Consider the following 22034-nt stretch of genomic DNA (forward strand, 5'->3'; position numbering starts at 1 on the left):
CTGTCTATTGAAGTAATATGAGCCGAGATGTTTTTTTTTTTTTTGCCTTTCAACCAATAGGCAAGGTGTAATGGCTGAACACTATTTGCCTTTCTTTGGATTGCGTACGAGTACATTATCTCCAAAGTGCTTGTAGATACCTGTCTTTGCGAGGGTATTAAAAACTTGGCTGTGAATTTTGCGACAGCATCTGGGACAAGCTGGCTGGCATGGAAATCAGGTCAAGCTGCCTGCCACTTGGATGGTTGGTTGGTTGGGTCGACCGGCAGGCATTCAAGTTGCCTGTTGTCTGTTCCGTCTTAGTAGGTGAATGTCGTTGCTAAATGTTTAATTGTTTGTGTGTATCTCCTCTTGAGCTCGGCGTTTACATAAGCGTCGCAGTGATTTATGCAGTTGGCCAAAAATAAAAATATTTACAGCCTTTTTTATGAGTTTTTATGTGTGAAGGCAGGCTCCTTGATGTGCCCTTGGCTGACACACTTTAATTGGCAGGGGTATAAATTTTTAGGTAGGCTCCTTTAATGACGAAGCGCAATCTATTTTCGTTGCTACACATGTCCTCTTCTCTGTACTCACCACCCTACCTCTTACGCTCACTCACTCTCTGTCTCTCTCTCTCTTCCCTTCCTCCACCTATGTAGGGCCAATCTGTACTAGTTACTTACACACACACACACACACAGCCATACATAAATGGATTCAGTAACTTGGTTAAGAAGCAGCAGCAACAGCAACACTTGCCCTCTCATTCGCACACGCGTGCGTGCGTGCGTGTGTTGTGCGTTGTTCTGCCTGCGTTCATTCATTGATTTATCAGAACCCCTTGCTCTCTCATGCCCACCAGCCGCTCTCAGTGCTTGTCAGCTCGCTGAGCTCAGCACACTCGCACTCACTCACACACCCACTTTTTCACTTAGCTAGCATAAACACCCGATACATGTTCTCCCTCTCTCTCCCCAGTCTAGACTCTTCTTCCTTTTCCTTTTCCTGCTGCTGACGCGCTCTACACAATTTTGTTTTGTTCTATTTGTTCTGCCGCTGACGCAAAGTGTCCTTTCCAACCAACTGTCACACCCACACGCCCACACACAATGGCCTTTGTGTTGGCCCACATTTGGCGTTGCTGTTGTTGGCATCCATTGCTGAATTGATGTACTTTAAGCTGGATTTGTGGGGCACATTATCAAATAATTTGGTTTCTCGTTTCTCTTCTTTTTTTGTTTTTTTTTTGTTTGTAAATTGACACAATTTGCATAATGGCCTTGTATTTATGTATGTTCTTATGTCCATGTATTTGTGGGCCATTGTGTTAAAGTCGTTGCACTCTTACAAGTTGTGGTTACGTTGTGAGGCATCATCGAAAGATTTAGCCTAGTTTACAACGCTTTAGATATACAAATTGATTTTGTGCAAATTCCAATTTGATTTATTATGTGAGATTGGCTTTACACGAGATTTATGGGGCCGGATGAAAGATGAAAAGACTGAAGCTCAACACATATGGATTGCACGCGCTATTTTAGGGCAAACATAGGACCTGTATATAATCAGCATGTATGCATACATGTGTGATTATTAATTACAAAGCTGACGCTCACGAATATAATAGTGAGGTTTGACATTTTTTCCCATTTATAAACATTAAACCACACAACCCAAAGATTGTAAATGCATTTTATTTTATTGCTCTGAATGTTTGTCCACGTGGCGTATGAGTAATAAATGAAAAAATAATGTAGTTCTTAAGAACTCCATAGCTCTTATACGTAAGATTATATTTTTAGACAATTTTGGGGTTTGCCCAAACAAAAACAGTCATTTAACGAAAACGGCAACAATAATATATCTATTATGAATTACTTTGTAAAAAAAATCAGGTCTTCATATTTTATTAGAATCTTAAATAAATAAATTTAAAAATATTCCTAAAACAGCATAACTAAGCCCCTTTTTTTGTATGGTAAACACGATCAAATTTAATATATCTTGTCAAGGCTTATTCATCATAGAAATTTTACTAGAAGTAGTTTACTAGCACATTGCTTAAATAATATATTACTTTATATCGCAAGACAATTTCTCCAATGTCTGCGAATCGATTAAGCCGTAATTTGAGCCGCAAATATTGCATGTTTACAACCGCAGGCCGTCACTTCGCCCCTTGAAACTGTTGGACAACTCTCCAGCTGTTTTCCACTTGCCGGACCTATTCAGCCAAGTGCTGGGTGTGTCCCAAGCCAAGCGGTTGGTACACAATGCATTCGCTTTTTGTGACAGGACATACATATGTATTGCAATGCACCCAGCAAGCTAATAATAAGAAATATAAGAACTCGGCAAGCACTTTACAAACTTTTGTTGCAACGGCAACTGAAAAACGTCAATGTGTTTTTCCTTTCTTTTCTCTCTTTTTCTTGTGCTTTTGACAAATTGACGCAAATTGTATAAACAATTAAAGGGTATGAAGTAAGCAAATGCGCTGCACTTGCGTCAATGGCGAGTCCGCACGCACAACAACCAGAATAGAAGCAGAAACAGAAACAGGAACAAAACAAATGACAACATTACCAGCAAACCCGTTTGGGGGCTTGGTGTTAAGGGTTGGGTTGGGCTTGACATTTCATAACAATGGACAACTGCCTGACCGTTGGCCCTCTTTTAAGTGGGTTAAGCACTTGCTGTCATTCACAAGCGTATGCATTATAGAAGAGCTGTAGGTAATATAATTTGGCGCGCTATATATGTTTGATTATCCCATTATAGAACCATTGAACGCGTGCGTGCAAATTGGCTTTTGATTAGCAAGTGCATAATTCAAAAGTACACATATAAGTTATTAAAATCAGGGTTGCGCTCGAGTAATAAATAAAAAATATACCTACTTGTATATTCGGCGCTCCTATTTTTGTTCAGTGAGTTAGGCAGAGCATGGGTACTATGGTAGCATGGTGTCGGATCTATCTGCAAACACATATTATTAGATTAATATAATTGGTCATGTCTATCGTGCAGACGTAAACCGTCTCAGAAACGCTTTTGGTGAGCTTAGTGTAAGGACAGAGTGGGATAAAGGGTGGACAGACATGTCTGCATCCATAAAATATAAATAAAACAATCATAAAACTTCTCAGACAGACTACTTATATATCAAGTTTTATAATTTCGAAGGCTCTTACGTTCAAACAGACGAACAAAGAGGAATAGGGAAACCCCTAAATCGACTCCCTTTGCTATGCTGATTAGGAACATATCTTGTAGGTCTGTCACGCTCCAGTTGGATATTACTAAATCAATAATATCCTTTCTCTAAATCGTATCGCCTTGCTGTATACTCTGCTTTATTTTGGATATTACATTCAAAAGACTAAATCAGTACCACATTTCAATTGTTCAGGTATAGAGGATTTCGTTAAACGTAAAGGACGCGTATAATAAACAAGTAAAAAAGCTTAAGATGGGTGTTCCGACTTTGAAATACTCTGTACATATGTTTACAATAATTATAGAAAATAAAAAAATTAAGAAAATTAAAAAAAAAAATTTGGGTCGGTTTTACCATTTTCGGTATTCGAACTCACGTAAAGGGTAAATAATTGCACATTTACATAGCAATTGCGTCTGTGTGAGTGTATGTATGCCTATGCGCATCTATTCGTGTCTGTGGAAACATGTTAGCAGTCAACCAAACAGCAACATCAACAACAGTCGCGGGCAGCGCTTGAGCAGCGTTGCAGCAGCAAATATATTTATGGCTATAACTTCTTGTTAAATCGGTCTATCATAGCGGAACTTGGCATACGGACACATAATAACTAACTGGGGGTATTTGCAAAGGAGAGGGCGGAGGGAGGGAAATTCCGAAATATACATTTTCTGCGTATTCACATAAGGCATCTTGGACTAAAATTTGGTGTTCCTAGGTCTTATAGTCTCCGAGATATAGGCGATTATACGAATGGAAAATCGGGAAAACCCCCATAGGGGGGAAGTGGGGGGGACAATCAAAAAACTAAAACTCGTATAGAATACACACATAAGGCATCTTTGTGGAAAATTTGGTGTCCCTATCTCTTATAGTCTCCGAGATCCAGGTGTTCATACGGACGGACAGACAGACAGACAGACAGACAGGGCTAGATGGACGCGTCTCGTCATGCTGATCAAGAATATATATACTTTGTGCCTGTTACATTTTCAGCTCCCGCAAACCTAATATTATCTTGTACATTTCATGTACAGAGTATATAAAGATAAACAGACGTTTTATCAACCTTAGGCAAACGTACCTACCAAGTTTGGTTATTCTAGCGCCTATACTTTCCGCGCAATAGGCGCTCATACAGACGGATGGATGAACAAACTGTTAAACGTTCCCGATGTAGGGTATTTAACTGTATTGAGCACATTCGCACCTGTGGAAATAATTTATAATCTCACGCACACTTTTCACCCGGTATATGTTTTGTTGCCTCAAATGAAACTAATTGACTTGTTTATGTTTAGTTGACATTTGCCAGCGGTCGTCGTTGCTGTAGCTGGTGTTGTTGTTGTTGTTGCTGCTGCATATGCGCCCACTTGTCAACGCCGCCAGTAGCCGCCATGTTTAATCTGCGCAGCTGTCCGCAAAGTGACAGTAAAAGAGTGAGAGAGAGAGGAAGAGAGCGAGAGCGAGGGGGACGGAGCGAGGCAGCAAGAGAGAGGCATGGCTGCCTGCCTGTCCCATCTTGTGTGGGTTTATTTGCATGCTCAGCTACCCGCTGATTGCTCGATCCACTCGCCATAATTGACTGACCTCAATGAATTGGGTCTCCACAAACATATCCACAGATATATACACTTTATTTTTCTGTGCATTTCATTCATTCATTCAGACTCACCTGACATCTGTACATGACATCGTGTCAGGTCATTAGCATAAACGTTTTAATTAGACTAGTTGCTGAAAAGCTGATGCAAAAAAATACATAATACATATATGCCAAGTTAATTCTGTACGTTATGCACACGCTGCTTAATTCAATTGCCTTCAATTGCTTTGCCTAGCTGTTAACGTTTTATTGGATTTCATTGCTTAAATTAGTTGTAACTTTTAGATACTTAGATAAGCCCCTGATTGTGCACTCGCGCGCTTCTCATGTTGCACACACAAGCCAATGAATGAGGCATAAATAAAGTCAGAATATTTGTTAAACTAAGTGTAATATATCTAATATAAATACCTTTTTTCGCTGTAGTTTGTGTAAACATTTCCAATTCGCAGCAGCTGTAAATTGAAGCACCTTGAAATAGAAATACCCAATATTGATATATTGCACATATACGCATAAATGGAACTCATGTGTCTCCGATAGTTATGGCAAACAATACTGAATAATGTACATATATGTACATATGTTGCAAATGACAATTAATGCCATTTAAGTGGCACTTTTTTAAACGGCTTCTATGAAAGCTCCAATTAATTTTTGTTTATTTCCACAGCTTATCATTTTGTTATTGAAGCTGACCCTCTGATAAGCATGAGAATTATGGCAATTCTAATTGTGTTAAGTGGTTTTTGCATTTTCACATTGAAATTCATGTGCAGCTCTTTGTTAAAAAGTTGCCTCTTTTCAGAAGCCAATTTATTTACAAACTCGTCTTCCCTGGGTGTCTTCTAATGTTGTATCATTGGCATGCATTTCATAACTTTTTTAAGGACTTTGAAATAGGAATTTTCAAAATTAAATTTTCCTTAAGTTTTAGTTTCATGATTGGACTTTCATCTTGCTTGGTTGACGGCAGGTGTTGATTTGTGAATAATTCGCAACATACTGAAAATGTTAAACAAATACAAAGTAATAACAAAAGTCTTCTCAGCTGCAGACTTCGTAGAAATAAAGTTTTCCTGTCTCTTATGAAATTGTTTTAAATGGCAGTTCTCTGACAAGTTCGAATGTTGTTATATCAAATAGTGTAGGGAAACTGCAGATAAAGTTTTGCTATGTCCCTTTAAATGAAAGTAATTTTAGCTTCTTAGTTGCTGGTAGATGTTCATATCTTGAAAGAAGATTACTTCCCAGTTTATTGGTGTCTAAAATGTGCACGCACTATAATAATAATACCGCTAACTATGTTGTAGTATCAGTTAACTATATCTTGGGGATTGGATTGTAATATATGTGAATATTACTGGTGCATTAATAAAATGAAAACCCTGACATTAGAGCGATGTTTGAAGTCCTGAAATATTTACAAATGGTATTGCAGATTCCTAAATCTGTTATATTAATGTAGGTGCCAGATAGCCTTGGTGGTCCCAGTGCAGCTCTGAACTGTTCATACATAAAAGAATAATCTATATTGAGTCAGTTAAGTTAAGTTATTTATTGGCCGAATGCACGTTCTTGTTTCTACATCCAAATTAAATAGAGAGAGCAGTTCTACACCTTTCAAGCCTATCTTATCTGAAGTCCCAACATTCAGTTTCCATTTCTTTATACCTAACTACATTTGTTTTCCTTTTGTATATAAGATAGATTTTAAAAATAGTTCCGATATATAAGCATTAGTTTCATTCACAAATTAATAATTGTTTGCCGCTCTTTAAACGCATTTCGCCTTAACTATTTAACTTGCTTTTATTTGTAGATTTGGCTGTCTCTTCAATTCCTAATCTATATTCTTACTGTTTGCATTTCAATTTTATCAATTTATTTAATGTGTAGTTCTATATCAACTTGTAGCGCCGCAACCTCTCTAGACTCCTGTCAAGCACTTTGAGTACAGCGATCTATCAGGCCGTCAGTCAATGCGGCCGTCGGTCTGGCAGTCAAATCCCAAGCAAAACGTTGACAAGCGAAATCATTAAAAGTGTCAAATGAAAATGAAAGAACTGTTTATTTTTATTTTTTTAGTTGGTGTTCTTGTTGAATTCAGTTTGTCAGTTTTGTGTGCGAATGTGCACAGAATTTCAATTGCAATTTGCAAGTCAATTGCGCGTTGTTGTCTTCTGTTTTTATTTACAGTAGCTGCTAGGTAGGGGTTGTGTATATGTATATGTATATATATACATATAAATATATATATATTTTTTTTTATTTTTTTGATTCCAGAGCTACTTAGCATGCGTATTGTAGCGACACAATAAAAGCGCAAGTCAAATTATGCGCGGATTTGTGAGTGGAAGTGAAATATGCAAATATTTAAACCAAATGGCTATGTACGGGCACGCGTGAGCCACGTAGCGCAGTGTAGATAACGCCCCAATGTGACAGCTGTGGATTAAGCGGGTTAATATTGCGCATACGCAACGTGAGCGTGCCAAATATGGAAGATTTTTAGAGTACAAACAATGTAGTATGTACATATATAAAAAGTATGTTTAATGTTGAATACTTACAGTGGATTATGTATCACAACATTACCCATTCAGGGTGCCTGCGATGAACTGTAAATTATGGGATAATGGAAACGTAAAAATTAAAACCGTGTAAAAACAAAATTAGGTGTACTTATATCAATGCTATAAAGTTCGGAGTGTTGAATAGAATGTATTAAAATGCTAAGCAATCCAAACACTGCAACAATGCAAAATTCCTCGACTGCTCCCGCTACCGCACCATTAACTCATTAAACAAAACCGCTATGTGCATTTTTTGTGTATTTCCTTTAAACATTTTTATTTATTTATTTATTTATTGATAACTGAGCGGATTTGTATGCAGCTCACAAATATTTATAGACCTCAACACGTGCGTAATTTTTGTGTATTCGTATATTTCTTTTTTGCTGTTTAGCTCGCTTTGCATTACAAGCATCGTATGCGTTATTTTATGGCTAAAGGTACAATAAATATTTGTGCCAGTTTCTTAATAATAAAAAAAAAAAACAAAAATGAATTGTATGAATTGTAATTAGAGCTGAAACCGGCTGGTGGGACATTCTCAGTAGCTGTGGCATCATTCGTTTATTCGTATCGTACGAATCTTACACACAAGTTGACTTTTATAGCCGCCTGCTAAAATTTAATGCCAGGCCAATATTTTTTATTGGTCAAAGGCGCCTTTGCATTGTCTACATGGAAATTGTTTCAACTGTTTTGTTTGCTGGTGCCATTGAACCGAAATGTTTTTAATTTTTGGAGAGTGTCTGTGAACAGCCAGGACTTTTTATTTCTTCGTGTTTGTTTTGATTGTTTGTCCAACTGATTGATGTTGATTGAGCTGGAATTGTTGTTTATGGCATTAGTCGTAAATTAAAATGTAAAGCACTGCAATAACAAACATGAAATACGCCGATAGAACCTGGCAAAAATATAAACAAATAGTTTAAACTAGAAATAATAAACACGCTTTTCTATATATCAATTGCGCTGTTAACCAAATGCTCTCTTGAAATTCTTCTTCTTGCAGAAATCTTGACCTCTGAAGCCTTTTATACACAAGTCCGTACTATGCTCTCGAAGTATTTGTCCTAAATTTTGAATTATAATGAATTCGGCGCGGCATCATCGTATTGGAGTGTTTCTGTCTCCATAAATTCGCGCAACGCTCAAAAAAAGCAACAGCTGCAACCTTAACACAAACAAAACCATACAAATTATAAATTTATTAAATTTTCTAGTCAAGCCAAGTAGAAAAAAATATAATAATAAACAGCTTACAGAAACAGCAACAACAACGAAGCAAACAGAAAATTTGCCAACTCTTGCAACGGAAACGAATTAGAAATTTACAATTTTGAGCAACGTCTCAAAAGCAGAAGAACATAAGCTACAGAACCGCCACCAACTACAAGAGAATTTCCAACCGGAAAGCTGGCTAAGAAAATGCCCTACCATCATCGTGGAGATGCATCGGCTCAGGCCGACAAGCTGAGCGGCATTGTCGAGGAGAGCGATTTGTATGAGGGTTTTGCGCCACACGTGGAGACATCCGAAATCAAATCGCTTGATATTTACAATGTACCAAAGCAAACTGGTGAGTAGAGCATGAACGATTCTTATCCTAGTTACTAGTTAAGCCAGATGGATCGCTCAAAACGTGCACGTAAACATTTCTAGACTTAGACCAGTGAGGATGCTGCAGGAAGATAAAAGAAGCTCTACGATTGTGGCTTATTGCTGCTTCATATTATTTATTTACAATTGCTGATAAAAATGCCAAAAAAAAAAATCAGGAACTGCCGACTTAGATATTTATTATCTTTATTATTACAATTTTGTTTTAAAAAATCCCAAGACAAGAGGTGACTCATTAGTTAGGATTGCGAAAAAGTATATGTATTTATGATTCCCAAATGGGGATTTTCATTGAAATTTCTGATAATAATTGCGCTGTTTCTAAATCATGTGGTTTTTGATATTAAACAATAAGGAATACTGAGGCACAGGCACAGATTCTATGTTTACGTACAAATGAAGGCTAGAGTTATTTATTGTTGACATAGAAAAAATTGGGAAAAAATATGATTTGATTTATGGTTATTCATTTTATACCAGAGCTTTTCGATTTCGAAATGTTTGCGTCTTGGGGTGGAATTAATTGTATTCTACAAGTAATTGTTGTTTCCTTAAATATGCAATGCTAATTGCTCTATCTTTTAAATTGCATTTGTTTATATTTATTTTCGCCTGTAATAACGCCTGTTAAGACGCACTGAATTGTTTGAATCTATGTATGGGAAATCAGTTTGAAAAATAATTTTCATTTTATTTATTCTCCTTCCACATTGATTTTTCGCATCAATCCAAACAAGAAACAATGGTCAGTCACGCGCAAGTAAAATGCCATTTGGTAAATCGGGCGTTAAATTTGCAAACACACTCCTATTTTCAGAGCATATTCCACATTCTGAACCATTTGAAATACTGTTTCCATTTGCATTGCCCGATGTTATGAATAATGAGCTTTAATCAATTTCCGGTCGCTTATTAAGTAGATTAAACAAACGCGAGAGCAAGCAGTGCTGCAAATAAACAAAAGAAATGTATAAAAATTAACAGCAGGCGCATAATACCATTTTGCCAAAACAAAGAGCAGCAATTAGAGCTCAAAATGTGCGTAAAAATTGAGCAATTAAGTAATATAGTGTGGGATGATTTGTTCATACCCTACAGTCTCCTCCCCCAGCGAGGTCGTTGTGGAATCTCAATGTGTGCATTATATTATTGAAGAGTAAAATAAATTTATTTTTTTTATAACATTCGTTATCTATAATATACGTAAGTATATTCATCTATAAATGCTATAAATCTGTTAATAATGAACTAAGTTCAAGGGAATAGAAAAAATATATCCCACCTTAATAGGATTTCCTGCTCTTAACAATAGAAAATGCAATATAGAAGAATATTTATGAGAATGTATTATAATTTGAAATATTTTGGCTATGGTTTTATCTAAATTTGTTAATTAGGAATCGTAAAAACAAACCATTTAAATGAATTGTGTATGAAATAATTACATTTATACAACAACAATTCTATTTTGCACGGAATTTCTTAATTTTTGGAAAAAACGCCCCTATAAAAATTGAAAAATAGTTAGTTTCGATATATATTTCAATAACAATTGAACAATTTTCGGTTTGAATTGAATATATTTTAAGTGTTCTTTGGAAAATGTTTTATTTCAATAAATGTATACTGTATTTGGACATTTAAATGCGTTGCAATATAAGAATATATTCTAAAAATCGGCTAATTTATCAAATACCTAAATGATTCTTATTTGCGAAGTGCAGATCCCATACCTTACACAGCCATTTGTTTCCTTTTATGAGCAGTTATTGACGATTTAATGAGTACATTTATGAGTGCCAAGTGGCTTGATTTGTTTTTAAAAACCGAATCGCATAAACATTTAGAAAGAGCATATGTAATTTATGTGTTTATTGAATGATTATTTGTTTGCCAGTCCAAGTAAATATATTAATCAATAAACAGCAAAAAAAAGTGAAACAAAATAAACTGAAAAATAAATTAAATGTAGGCGTTTGTAATAATTGCGGCTAATATGGCGGCCAGTTGCCACGACATGCAAAACCGGCCAATTGAGTGTTGTTTCTGGCACCAACGGTTGCATTTTAACAAATTTGTTGTGTAATTTATAATGTTGTTGGTCTACATTGCAAGCACTGTTAATAGGAATTGAGCCTTTGTGACATTTCGCCGAAAATTCAATATTTTTGCAGCGGTGGTGAAGCATAAACAAGTAAACAGAATATTTAAATATTTGATTAAAATGGAAATTGCATTTGTGTATTGAGAGGTCGAAGGTCGCGAGAGTGCTACGTGCAGGCAAACACGCGCACGCATTTTCCTGCGCCTCACTTATTGTGTTTATTCTGCGAATTGTTTACTTAATTAATTTTTCGCGGCACACGAAATTCCGTTTATTTGTGTTGTAAATGCAAATTGTAATTTACATAAATTTTAACAACGAATTCGACTTTTGTACAGCACTTGGCATTCGTGGTTGAAAACCAAATTTGACTCACATTTATATATTCGTGATGGATTTACATGCTCGGGTACATATTTGGATGAAAAGAAAGAGTATTTGGCTGTGCCTTGAAAAGGGTAGGAGCACTAGACAATGGGTGGGATATATTTTAGAAACAATAATTTAATACTAATGTACAGTAATCGATTATTTTCACAGACTTGTAAGAGATTTTTATATTTGACAGTCGAATTATGTTTCTGGCTTATGGAAATAAACTGTAAGTTTAATATTCAAAGGGGAAAAAACGGTATTTACTTCACATATTCTTTACGTATTTTATTGCATAACGTTATTTGTGATTCCAATTCGGATTTACCTATTTGGCAAAAAATAATTTGTCATTAAGTCTTTTATACACAACCGAATGTTTATTCACAGCAAGAAGTATTTGTACAAACACTACCATTTGGAATTTAATTTCTAAATCTACCACAAATACCAAATTGTTTTTAAGCCCCACAATGATATTGACACATTATCTTCTGATTGTAAGTTGTCCTTGTCTGTGAAAAGCTCATAAATGGAATGGTTTATACAATTGGTCGCTGTAAGTGAACTTTTCATAATTGTATTTGACTTGCCTCGATTCTACAGTTCGCCACAAAACTTGCCTGCTCAGCCATATCAAATTTTGCTTATCAACAACATGGACGTAAAAAAAAGAAATGAACAGATAAAAAAAGTTATACAACACATTGACCTATATTGAGAATTAATCGGTAAAAAGCAAACGAAAACGCTTATGAAGAGTTGCACTGGACAGCTTTATGGGTTTCTATGAACCTAAAGCTGTATGTATTTATATGCACTCCTCTAGCAATATGATACTTGGATTATATAGCTAGCGCTTAGCCGTACCGAATCGGCTGAGCGCACGTGTGGAGCCCCAAAACGAATGCACATACAACTACATACATATTTAATATGCCATTAAATGCAATTAAGTTTTACAAGCCCCAAGCTATTTGCAAAGTGCATTGATTGCACATTAGAGCTGAAAATCCCAGCCAGCTGCTGCCAAAATACTAATGGATTAATGAGTTTTCAATGCAAATCTTTGAGTGACGCGCACTGACATTGGCCTTGATTGCGAAAATACGGAGAGAATATAGAGAGAAGAGAAGAGAAAAGAGAAGAGAGAAAGAGGAACAAATTGAAAAACTAATATTTATGTGCCTGCTTATTTTGGCTTGTTTTGCGAAATAATATTGGCACAATTATTATTATTTTCGAATTTCGGATTTTCCCCCACAACCAAACATTTTAGTCAGCTAATGGAAAAACCAGAGGGGCGTGCAACGCTCTAGGCGTATGATAATCCGTAAATAAGCAAGCTATATACATATCAAAATATATGAGCATATATGTAAATCTATAAAGTATATATTTCTATATTGTTTTTTGACATAGTGCCGCACACACTTTGCAACATCAGCAAGATTTTTTCTTTGGGAAAAGCAAACAAACCCAACAAGCATTCACGTTTTTATGGCAGTTGGCGGGCAGCCAATTAATTTATTTAAAAATAAATGTGATTTTGTTGTTGCTGTTGTGGTTCGCAGTTTCTTAATAAGTTTTGTTGTTGTTGTTCTTGTTCTGCGGCTGATAAAATTTCATAAAATCAGCAAATAGCTTCAAAGCAAATTGGATTATCATTAAACATTTGAAATTTGTTGCTGCCGAGCCTAAGATTTTCAAAATCAAGCACTCAGTGGCGCATATCTACAAGTATGTCTATACTTATATGTTTTTGCTGATATGGCGTCAAATAAAATAGAGCTTTTCTCCCAATACTTGGTGCTAAATAATTGCTAAACAGTGGAACCAGAAATTTCTTTCTCTGGCTATGGCAGCAGAAGAAGCACTTAATCATATTTATATTTTCTACTTATATAAAATGGGCACAAACCTATACTTATTTACTGTACGAGTATATAATTGAATTGATGGTCTGATTAAGGTATTAGACACATCCTGATTAACACTTCCTAGCTGCATTAGGACATCCCATGAAAAACACATGCTGCACTGAAACTTGAATACAGGAACAATTTTAGTCAAATATAAAACCTTCCTATGCAGATCTACTATATTTGATCTTGAAAACTACAACTGTCAAATATTTGCGCTGATTCAAAACTTGTCTTATTGCTTGCAATTTATATAACAAATTGTACAAAGCAACTACATGTATTTGATTAATTATATACTAAAATAGATTGGAATGTATGCTTATAAATAGTACGTATTTAGACAGTTGGCCTAACTGATAAAAGAATATAACCTTTTCAGTCGAGTCGGTATAGCCTGGCTTATTTACTAACCTAGGAGTTTTTCGTACTTCAAATAGACTAACATTTAACCGCTTGTTATACTGCATTTAAATAATGAATAACATTCCTAATCGAAGAATATAGATTAAATATTGAAGCAACTGGAACAGTAATCTGACTGCTGAGCATATAGAATTCCGATCCGACATCGAGGCCTATATAAGATGCAATGATTATAACTACATAACTTTCGTGAAATATATACATTTATAACATAAGATGGGAAGGCAGAGCTTCGGGATTGGAGCATAAGTACTCTGTACTCAGTTGTTTTAAAGTACTTAGTCGCAAATGTACTCAGAAGTATATCGTCTGCTGCGAGTTGCTTGAAGAAATCAGCAGTCAGCCATTTAAGCAGACCTAAGTCACATAGAATTCTTGTGATCCTAATACCTTATTGTTAAAAAAAACATAAGCCTGTCTTACTTGTCAGTTGCAAGTGAAAAAATTGTAAAAAAAAAGCAGCTCAACTGTCATGGTTACCTGAAAAGCGCAATCAATCTTAAAGCCAACAAAAAACTCAAAGCGCGCAGAGTTTTGACACATTTCTTGTATTTCTGATATTTTTTGAAATGTTTGTTTTCGTGTATGGTTTTCAAAGCCAAAACACTTTTTATGGTTTGCCTCGTTTAGCGGTCAAAGCGGACAAAATTGTTATGGCCAGCCAAGAACGAAACCCGAAATAAATCAGTTTCATATAAAAATTGTTGTTGTTAAAAATAATACAGAACATGGGACAGGGAGCAGATTTGAAAGCAACATATTGCACAGATTGGTCGCGCAATGTGTTTCCTGCAAGTGTTTACATTAAACATATTTGTGTGTCAATGTCAATATTCTATTAAATGGATTTTTTTCTCGCATTTATGCATTTGGCACATTGATGAGTTATAAACAGATATAGTAGAATCTCTCTAATTGGGATGTGAACTGTTTTGCCTCACATTTTTGCCACTATAAAACGTTCCATACGCCCCCCATAGACATATACTTTGCAGTCAAAACAAACCACAATGAATGAATGCTGAATGAGGGAAAAAGCGCTTAAAAACGCATTAAGAACCACCAACAAAGCAAAACAGAAACGTTGCCCCCGTGCCGCATAAAAAAGGCCAAAATAATTGACCAAACCAGTTATGGCCAGTTACAGAAACTGAAGCAGGCCTCACATTTTTCGCGTATTTTTAGAGTCTGCACCGACCGCAGTCACGTGCCTTCCTTTCTGCAAATCGGCAGACACTATGTATACCCTATATATACAGGTATTTGTGTATTTTGTGTGCGTTTTGCCAAGCACATCCTCCTTATGTACATCAAATAATTTATCGAGGGGCTGGTGGACGCGTGTTAGCCAATTTTGTTTTATTTGTTTCTCATTCTTGGCAAAAAGAAAACATCGCCTGATCTACGGAAAATTTTTAGCATATATTTGCTTTTATTAAAAGCAAAAATGTTAAATGGCTGTTGGGGAAAATTAAAAAGAATAACAAACAGCAATGGAACATGGCGATAAAAAAATTCTTTTACGCAAAAATTTATGCGCTCAAGTTTCTGCTCGACAAGCGTTGTTAACAATTTTTTAGCAACAACAATTCGCTTCGTATAGTATGTTTGCAAGTGTCTAAAAATAAAAAGAAAACAAAAACATAATTTTCCTTCGCCAGCAATGAATATCAGATGCGAGTCAAGTCGCAAGTCACAAGTCACAGAAGCGCGCAATTTGTTGTTTGCTTACGTCAGCAGAAAGTTATTTTGTATTTCGTGTTCAATAAATTTAAAAATGTTAAGCAATAAAAATAATGTATATAATCTTTATTATTTTTGTGGCATGCAGCCCAATTGATAGGGAATATCAGGCATGCAAAAAGAGAATAAATTGTCTGCTTTCTCAAAAATGTTAATCTCAATATCAAACAAAAAATAATAGAATGATGGCATTGTTTTGAATATTGCTACAAACATATTTTGTTATTCTTAGTATGCACCAAGGCATAATTATATTAAAAATAAATATAATTTATAATCTTCGTTTGTTAAGAATAACATGCATGCAATATTTGAATCCGATATTGTAAAACGAATGTTTACATTTGACAAACAAACAATCGACGTCGGCGGATACGGCTAGACTACGACTCCATACGGGTGTAAGGCCGATCTTTCTCTTCTTCACTAGCTATTCTTCTGCTTGAACCCTGCCGTTGTTATGAATCCCTCTCTGCCTACCTTGCCATCGTTGAGTTCTTCAGAACAAATAGAAAGATCGTGTTCAAAAGGCGGTCACAGGGCGATATTTCTGTACCCACCTCTTGCACCTAAAATGAACTGTTTTATACGAATCATTCCTATGATGGCTATATGATAAAGTTAAGTGATTATTGCACCTCTCGTTCCCATTGATATTATGTTGCTTCTAATAATCGTTCTTGCTCTGCATACAAATAAGAAGGGTACTGGTGTTCCTCTAATCTCGCTGCCTAACTTTCCTTCTTACGTAAAAAATCGTATATAATCGTAAATGATAAAGATCCCAAGTTTTATTTCATGTGGCTTGCATCTGCGGACTCACTTTCTGCGACGACGTGAATAACGACGAAATCCATAAAGGGTGAATACTTGGTTGTAATGTAAAGCTGAGCGATTCAAGAAGCTACATTTTGAGTGAAAAGGCTATAAAAATTGATAAATTGAGGTTTTTCTTTGTGTTCAAAAACGGAAATGCATTCCGTTTAATTTTTAAGGAATTGTTCACAATTAAAAAATGGAAAAATGGCATAATTAATGTTATTTTTTACGGTCCTTTGTGTTCAAAATTGGAGAAAATTGTGTTTTATGAATTCATTGCGATGGATGTAATCTAATAATGTGCAATATTTCTCGAAGAGATAATGTTAAATGCGATATTCTGAACACTCTCTCTCCATAAAATATTTTACACAGATTTCTGTATTCATTTGGCACATCGTTTTAGGGAATTTGATTAGATTAACCCAATAATGAATTTTGTAGCTCTCGCTTCTTATCAATTATGTCAAGAATAATTGCCATTTCTTGTGTTCACATTTAAAAATAACTCGACATGTTTGTTCATTCCTTCGCCCCCCTTTTTGTTATGGCAGGGTCAGAGATCAGTTTGACACTCGCCTCAAAAATTCGTTCACTTTTTCGAAATCCGTTAAATTAACACGCGTGCCTGCCCCCTTTCTGGTGTTGTTGTTTTGTTTCTTATGTATGTATGTGTGTGTGTGTGTGTGTGTTTATATTTATCCTAATATAAATAATGGTACGTCTCTTTTGATCCACGAACGCGTAAAGCAATCAACACTTTGGCCCCAGGGCTGAAACGGCACGGCAAAGTGTCGGAATATATTTATTAATTATAATATGGCAGAGCAAGAGGCTGCTGTGTGTAAGTCAGTGGGCGTGTAAGTGTGCCTTTGTAGGTGTGTGTGTGTGTGTTGTGGCGTTCGTGCTTCGAGACACGACATGAGCATTTGCGTGTCTGGGCTTTTGTTTTCCTCGCCATGCTGTTCTGATCTTTTTGTTCTACTTGGCTGCTTTGCCGTATTTGGAAATGCTTGTTGATTTTGCGTGTGTGTGACAAGCTCATCAGACGATGCATAGGCAAATAGATGCAGCAGAAGGTGTCCTCCTTTTCACAACACTCCGGCGCAAGTTTATGTTTGCTCTGACACCTGCCTGTAAGCCTGTTTGCATCTTCAATCTCAACTGAATGCATTGCACTTGGCTGTAAACAACAATTTGTAAAGGGTAGTTGCTTTTTTATTATAAAAAGGTAAAAATCACAAGGCATGTCCAATGCATTTCGTACTGGTGCAAAAGTATATTTTTCTCGACATATTACAAAAATGTTTAATAAATGTTTTTCAAAATGCTTGCAGATTAAATTAATATCAGCAAGTATTGGTATTATCAATGTTGGCGCAATATTTGAAAAATAGCATGTTGTAAATTACGAATATATCCAAATTAAGACACACACCTAAAAAAATAACAGGCACCTAATTTGTGAAGCTGGAAAGGCTAATATAGAACTAACAAACGTTTTCAAAAATGTATTCATTTCTTTGCAGTATTTTATTTATACCTTTCCCACATACATATTTAGTACAAAATAAATACAAAACTGCTTCAATACCTACTCGTAGCTGATCAACTATAGTTATAAATAATTAATAAATACTTATAATTCGATACTTCAAAAAATACAAATACAAGTATATTGAAGCTCTGAACTTTATTATTTTTTATTTATTATTGAACTTTATATTCAAAGTCGAGCAAAATCATTTTTTCAGTGTCAGCTAAAGGCATTTCATTGTAGGTTTCTAAGTCAATTGTTGATTTGTATTATCTACTCATACAAATTCTAATCATATACCATGTTAAATGCGCACAATTTGTCGATATAATTGAATTAATTAATTAATTTTTGTGCCATAGTACACAGAACTAAGAAGCACATCTTGATGATCAAACCAACACATTGAGACACTCATGCAACCGCATCATTCATTCTTCTTTAACATCACTCACCAGTTCGCACATGTTGTGGCGCGTTTGTATTGAACTGCTCATTAAATTGGCAATTAATCAAACCACCGATAAACGTTGCTGTTAAATTTTAGTTTGCTTTACGCAGCTTTTATTTTCGCTTCAGCTAAACATTTTCATTTTAATTTTACTTTTGGCCTTTTCGCCACCTCCTGCTGTCAACAGCGGCGCTACAAGTATGCGAGTGTGTGTGTATCTGTGAGGAGGTCAATCTGAACGCATCACATCACGTCACACTTGGCGAACTGAAAAAGCTCTCAAGTCTTGAGTTCTACAACGAAGCAACAACAAGTTGTCGCTCGCATTTATATTTAGTTACAAGTAGACACGCCATTAGGTGCCGGCGAACTGTGGCCACGCAGCCCACTCCGTTGTGTTGGGTCTTTCGTGCGCTTAATATTAGATAACGTTGTTTGCTGTGTTCTGTTCGCTATGTATGTGTCTCTCTGTGTGTGTGTGTGTGTGTTTGTTAAGATAACGCCCCTAAAACACACAACTTCACAAGCCGGCGCACGCTACATGCCCCGGCTGTTGTTTTTGTTGCTATTAGCAATGCAATGCATGTATTATGTATACTTAAATATTAATATAGAATGTGTTTGACTTAACATTGTTTAAGTGAAAGTGAAATATTCCGAAGTGTACTTATCTGTTTGCATTTCATAAACAAACACACGAACATCTCCAGCACTTATTTTAATAAAATGAAACAAATAAGCTTATATTGCCTTAATTTACTCAAATATTTATTTAGAATTGTCTATTCAATATGGCGATTTCGCCATTAAAGTTGCCTTCTAACAGCCGCCTGAAAGTATGCTTCAGAATATATCATGCGTTTCCATTTGACAAATGGCAGGAGGCAGGTCTAATTTATTAGCCACTAGTGTACTGTCTGATAAATTGCGCTTTGAAGGGGCTGTTGTGAATAAGGTTAACAAAATGTTTGATATGCAGTTAAGTCTTTATAAACAGTATTAAATTCTAGTGTAAATAGTGCGCTTACTGTAAGTTTTAAGATGTGCTAGAAGAATTAGCATATACTTATATACATACATATACATATGTATGTATGTATGTCAGGATTTTATCATGAATAAATGAATGACCTTTTCTGTTCAAATCGATCGAATCCATTTCACTTACAAAATCAATAATTCAGCGTCAAAGCCTTTAGTCAGAAAAATATAAGCCAGATGGAAGTTGGAATGTTTTTAATGAAATGTGATTAAAGAAATTGAGCAGCTCTTACAATAAGATGTTCATTTTAGTATAATATCAATTGCTACAATTGATTTTTCACTTTATTGATGGATTCACTTTATTCACTTTTTATCTAAGAATTTCCAAAGTCTTTTATCAGAAATATTGCTAAATAAATGGAGATAATTCATATTTAGAGCTAACTAATTATATCTTTAGAGCAACAAATATACAATTTACAATGGACTTCATAGCAAACTGGATCGTACTTTCTGAAAAGCTTCGTAATTGAATGTATCTTACAAATAAATGGAAAAAATTGTACATCACATATGATGCTTAACATAGTTTTAGAAATTTAACAAACAGGGTTTTTATTTCGAGTTTCCGCTTCAACAGCTTTGGCTTAGGTTTTATTTGAGTCAACTTGAGGGAAAAGCAACAATAACAGCCAATTAGTCGCAATCACCTGAAGGTCAGTCTCTTACACTTAGCTGAACATTGTTTATAAATGTCGATATGAGCGGACTTTGTTGCTAATCTGAATAATCATTACATACAGCTTATTTTTACGATTGGATTCCTCACAATTATTTAATTAGAATAATAAAATTTACAGCTCATTGAATTGTTGATGGCGTGATTGTCAATTAGCATTACGACTCACACACACGAGATATTACATTTTTAAGAATTTTACAATAGTTCCGGCAGATAAACACACTCACTCGCATACAAACACACACACACACACATCTGCGCCTATCACTCTAGCTCTATCACTAAAGCTTTCTGTGAATGCGTCGCGCCCCCAAAAACTCGCCGCCATATGAAAAAAAACCTGCACGCGAAGTTGAACGAACTTGCGAGAGCGCCCACTTTATAGATTGATAGCTTTTATATGTAAAATGAGAAAAAACAACAGCAATAACAACAACTATGTGTGAGAAGCGACAATTAAAACGACAAAAAAGAAGAACGAAAAAAATGTTGCTCAGCAAAAGCTTGAGGCAAAAGCTTATTAGCGCTGTCAAGCTCTGGCGCGCGGGGTTGGGCAATAGACGAAGAAGAAGGAGAAGCAGATGAAGAAGGCGGCGAGCAAAGCAAACAGCGATCGGTAAACAATTCACATCGCTTGCATTCACACATCACGAGCGTTTGAGTCGCACTGCTGCTCTGCTCTGCTCTGCTATGATCATCAACTTCATTTACCTGTGTTGGTGAGTTGGTGAGCGGGTTGCTCATACGCCCCGTTAAACCCGCAGACCGTAGCACCTGCACAGAACGCAGCGTAATTGAGCACAGAAGCAGCAACATCTGAGCACATGCCGCACACATACGCGTATATGTGCATAGGTATTTAGAGGCAGTATCAGTTCAACCCTCGGTCGGTGCGGTTGTTGCCATTTGCGTATCATTTATCGTCTAAACCACCCGGCCAGCCGAAAGTTGCCAGCAAGAAATCCGAGACACGAAATCAAAAGCCACATCAAATAAAATTCAATCTGATCAAATTGAAGAACGAGTCGCGTGTCAGTTATAAATGCTGTAATTGCTTTCAGATTATTATTTTCATCACAAACACGAACACACACACACACACACATATACGCACAGACACATATAGTACATTTATGTGCTCAGCACAGCCTCCAAATGCACCAAAATAAAAAAAACATCAATTGCAAGTTAAACCAAATCGGCTTTAAAGTGGCGGCTCGTTAATTATCGCGCCTCGCTGCAAATGATAAAATAACGCGCGCCAAGTGCAAAGAAGAAGAAAAACAACCAACAACAACATCAAATACATACAGACAAGTTGTTTTTTAGAGCGCTATAGTTGTAGTCTCGTGCCTCGTGGCGCGTTCGCCTTGCGTGCCTGCGTGAGTCGCGCAGCCAGTCAGTCAGTCAGTCAGTTGGTCAGCGAGTGTGCCTATTTTTGTTTATAATCGTAATATTTATGTGTGTGTTTGTTTGTTTCTTGTGCCACTCTGTTTCTATTGCTGCTGCTGCTTCTGTGCAGCAACATAGATTACGTATACGCCGTGTGAATGTGTGTTGCAAGGTGTTTGCTTCGCACTTAGCAAAAAAATAAATATATACCAGCATATCAGCGAGAATTGAAAGCAAAACTAAGCAATAAACGAGGGCAGTTTTAATTTCTATCGTTTTTTGTACTTTAAGAACCTGCTTTTGGGTTTTTGTTCGTCTTCTGAAGCTATTTTTTTTGCAAATTGGTTGATGTTTCAAGAATGATTTGTTTTATAGCCTTATTTTAAATGCCCTTTTATGTGACAGGCCTTGTTTGTATAAAAAAAATTGCAGGTATTTATTTATTACAAAGGTTTGTGGTTGATCTTAAAGAAAGGTACCTTTAAGAGGGATTTCATTCATCAGTTCTAGAGAACTAATTGGAAATCAATTATTCCATTAA

The 22034-nt window shown here is 35.9% G+C and overlaps 1 protein-coding gene across 7 annotated transcripts in view; it reads left to right on the forward strand.

Annotated features, from left to right (window-relative positions):
• LOC115630425 (GTPase-activating protein skywalker) overlaps positions 1 to 22034 on the forward strand; it is a 70908-nt gene that overhangs the window by 17756 nt on the left and 31118 nt on the right. For all 7 annotated transcript variants that reach the window (XM_030526969.1, XM_030526977.1, XM_030526968.1 and 4 more), the window contains one exon: positions 8394 to 8960. In XM_030526969.1, coding sequence (XP_030382829.1) covers positions 8810 to 8960 — 151 coding nt within the window. In that variant the 5' untranslated portion in view covers positions 8394 to 8809. The remainder of the gene's footprint in view (positions 1 to 8393; positions 8961 to 22034) is intronic.

The sequence above is a fragment of the Scaptodrosophila lebanonensis genome, unplaced genomic scaffold (genome assembly GCF_003285725.1).
Source record: "Scaptodrosophila lebanonensis strain 11010-0011.00,11010-0021.00 unplaced genomic scaffold, SlebRS2 tig00001410-arrow-pilon, whole genome shotgun sequence".
In the NCBI taxonomy this organism is placed as follows: Eukaryota; Metazoa; Arthropoda; class Insecta; order Diptera; family Drosophilidae; genus Scaptodrosophila; species Scaptodrosophila lebanonensis.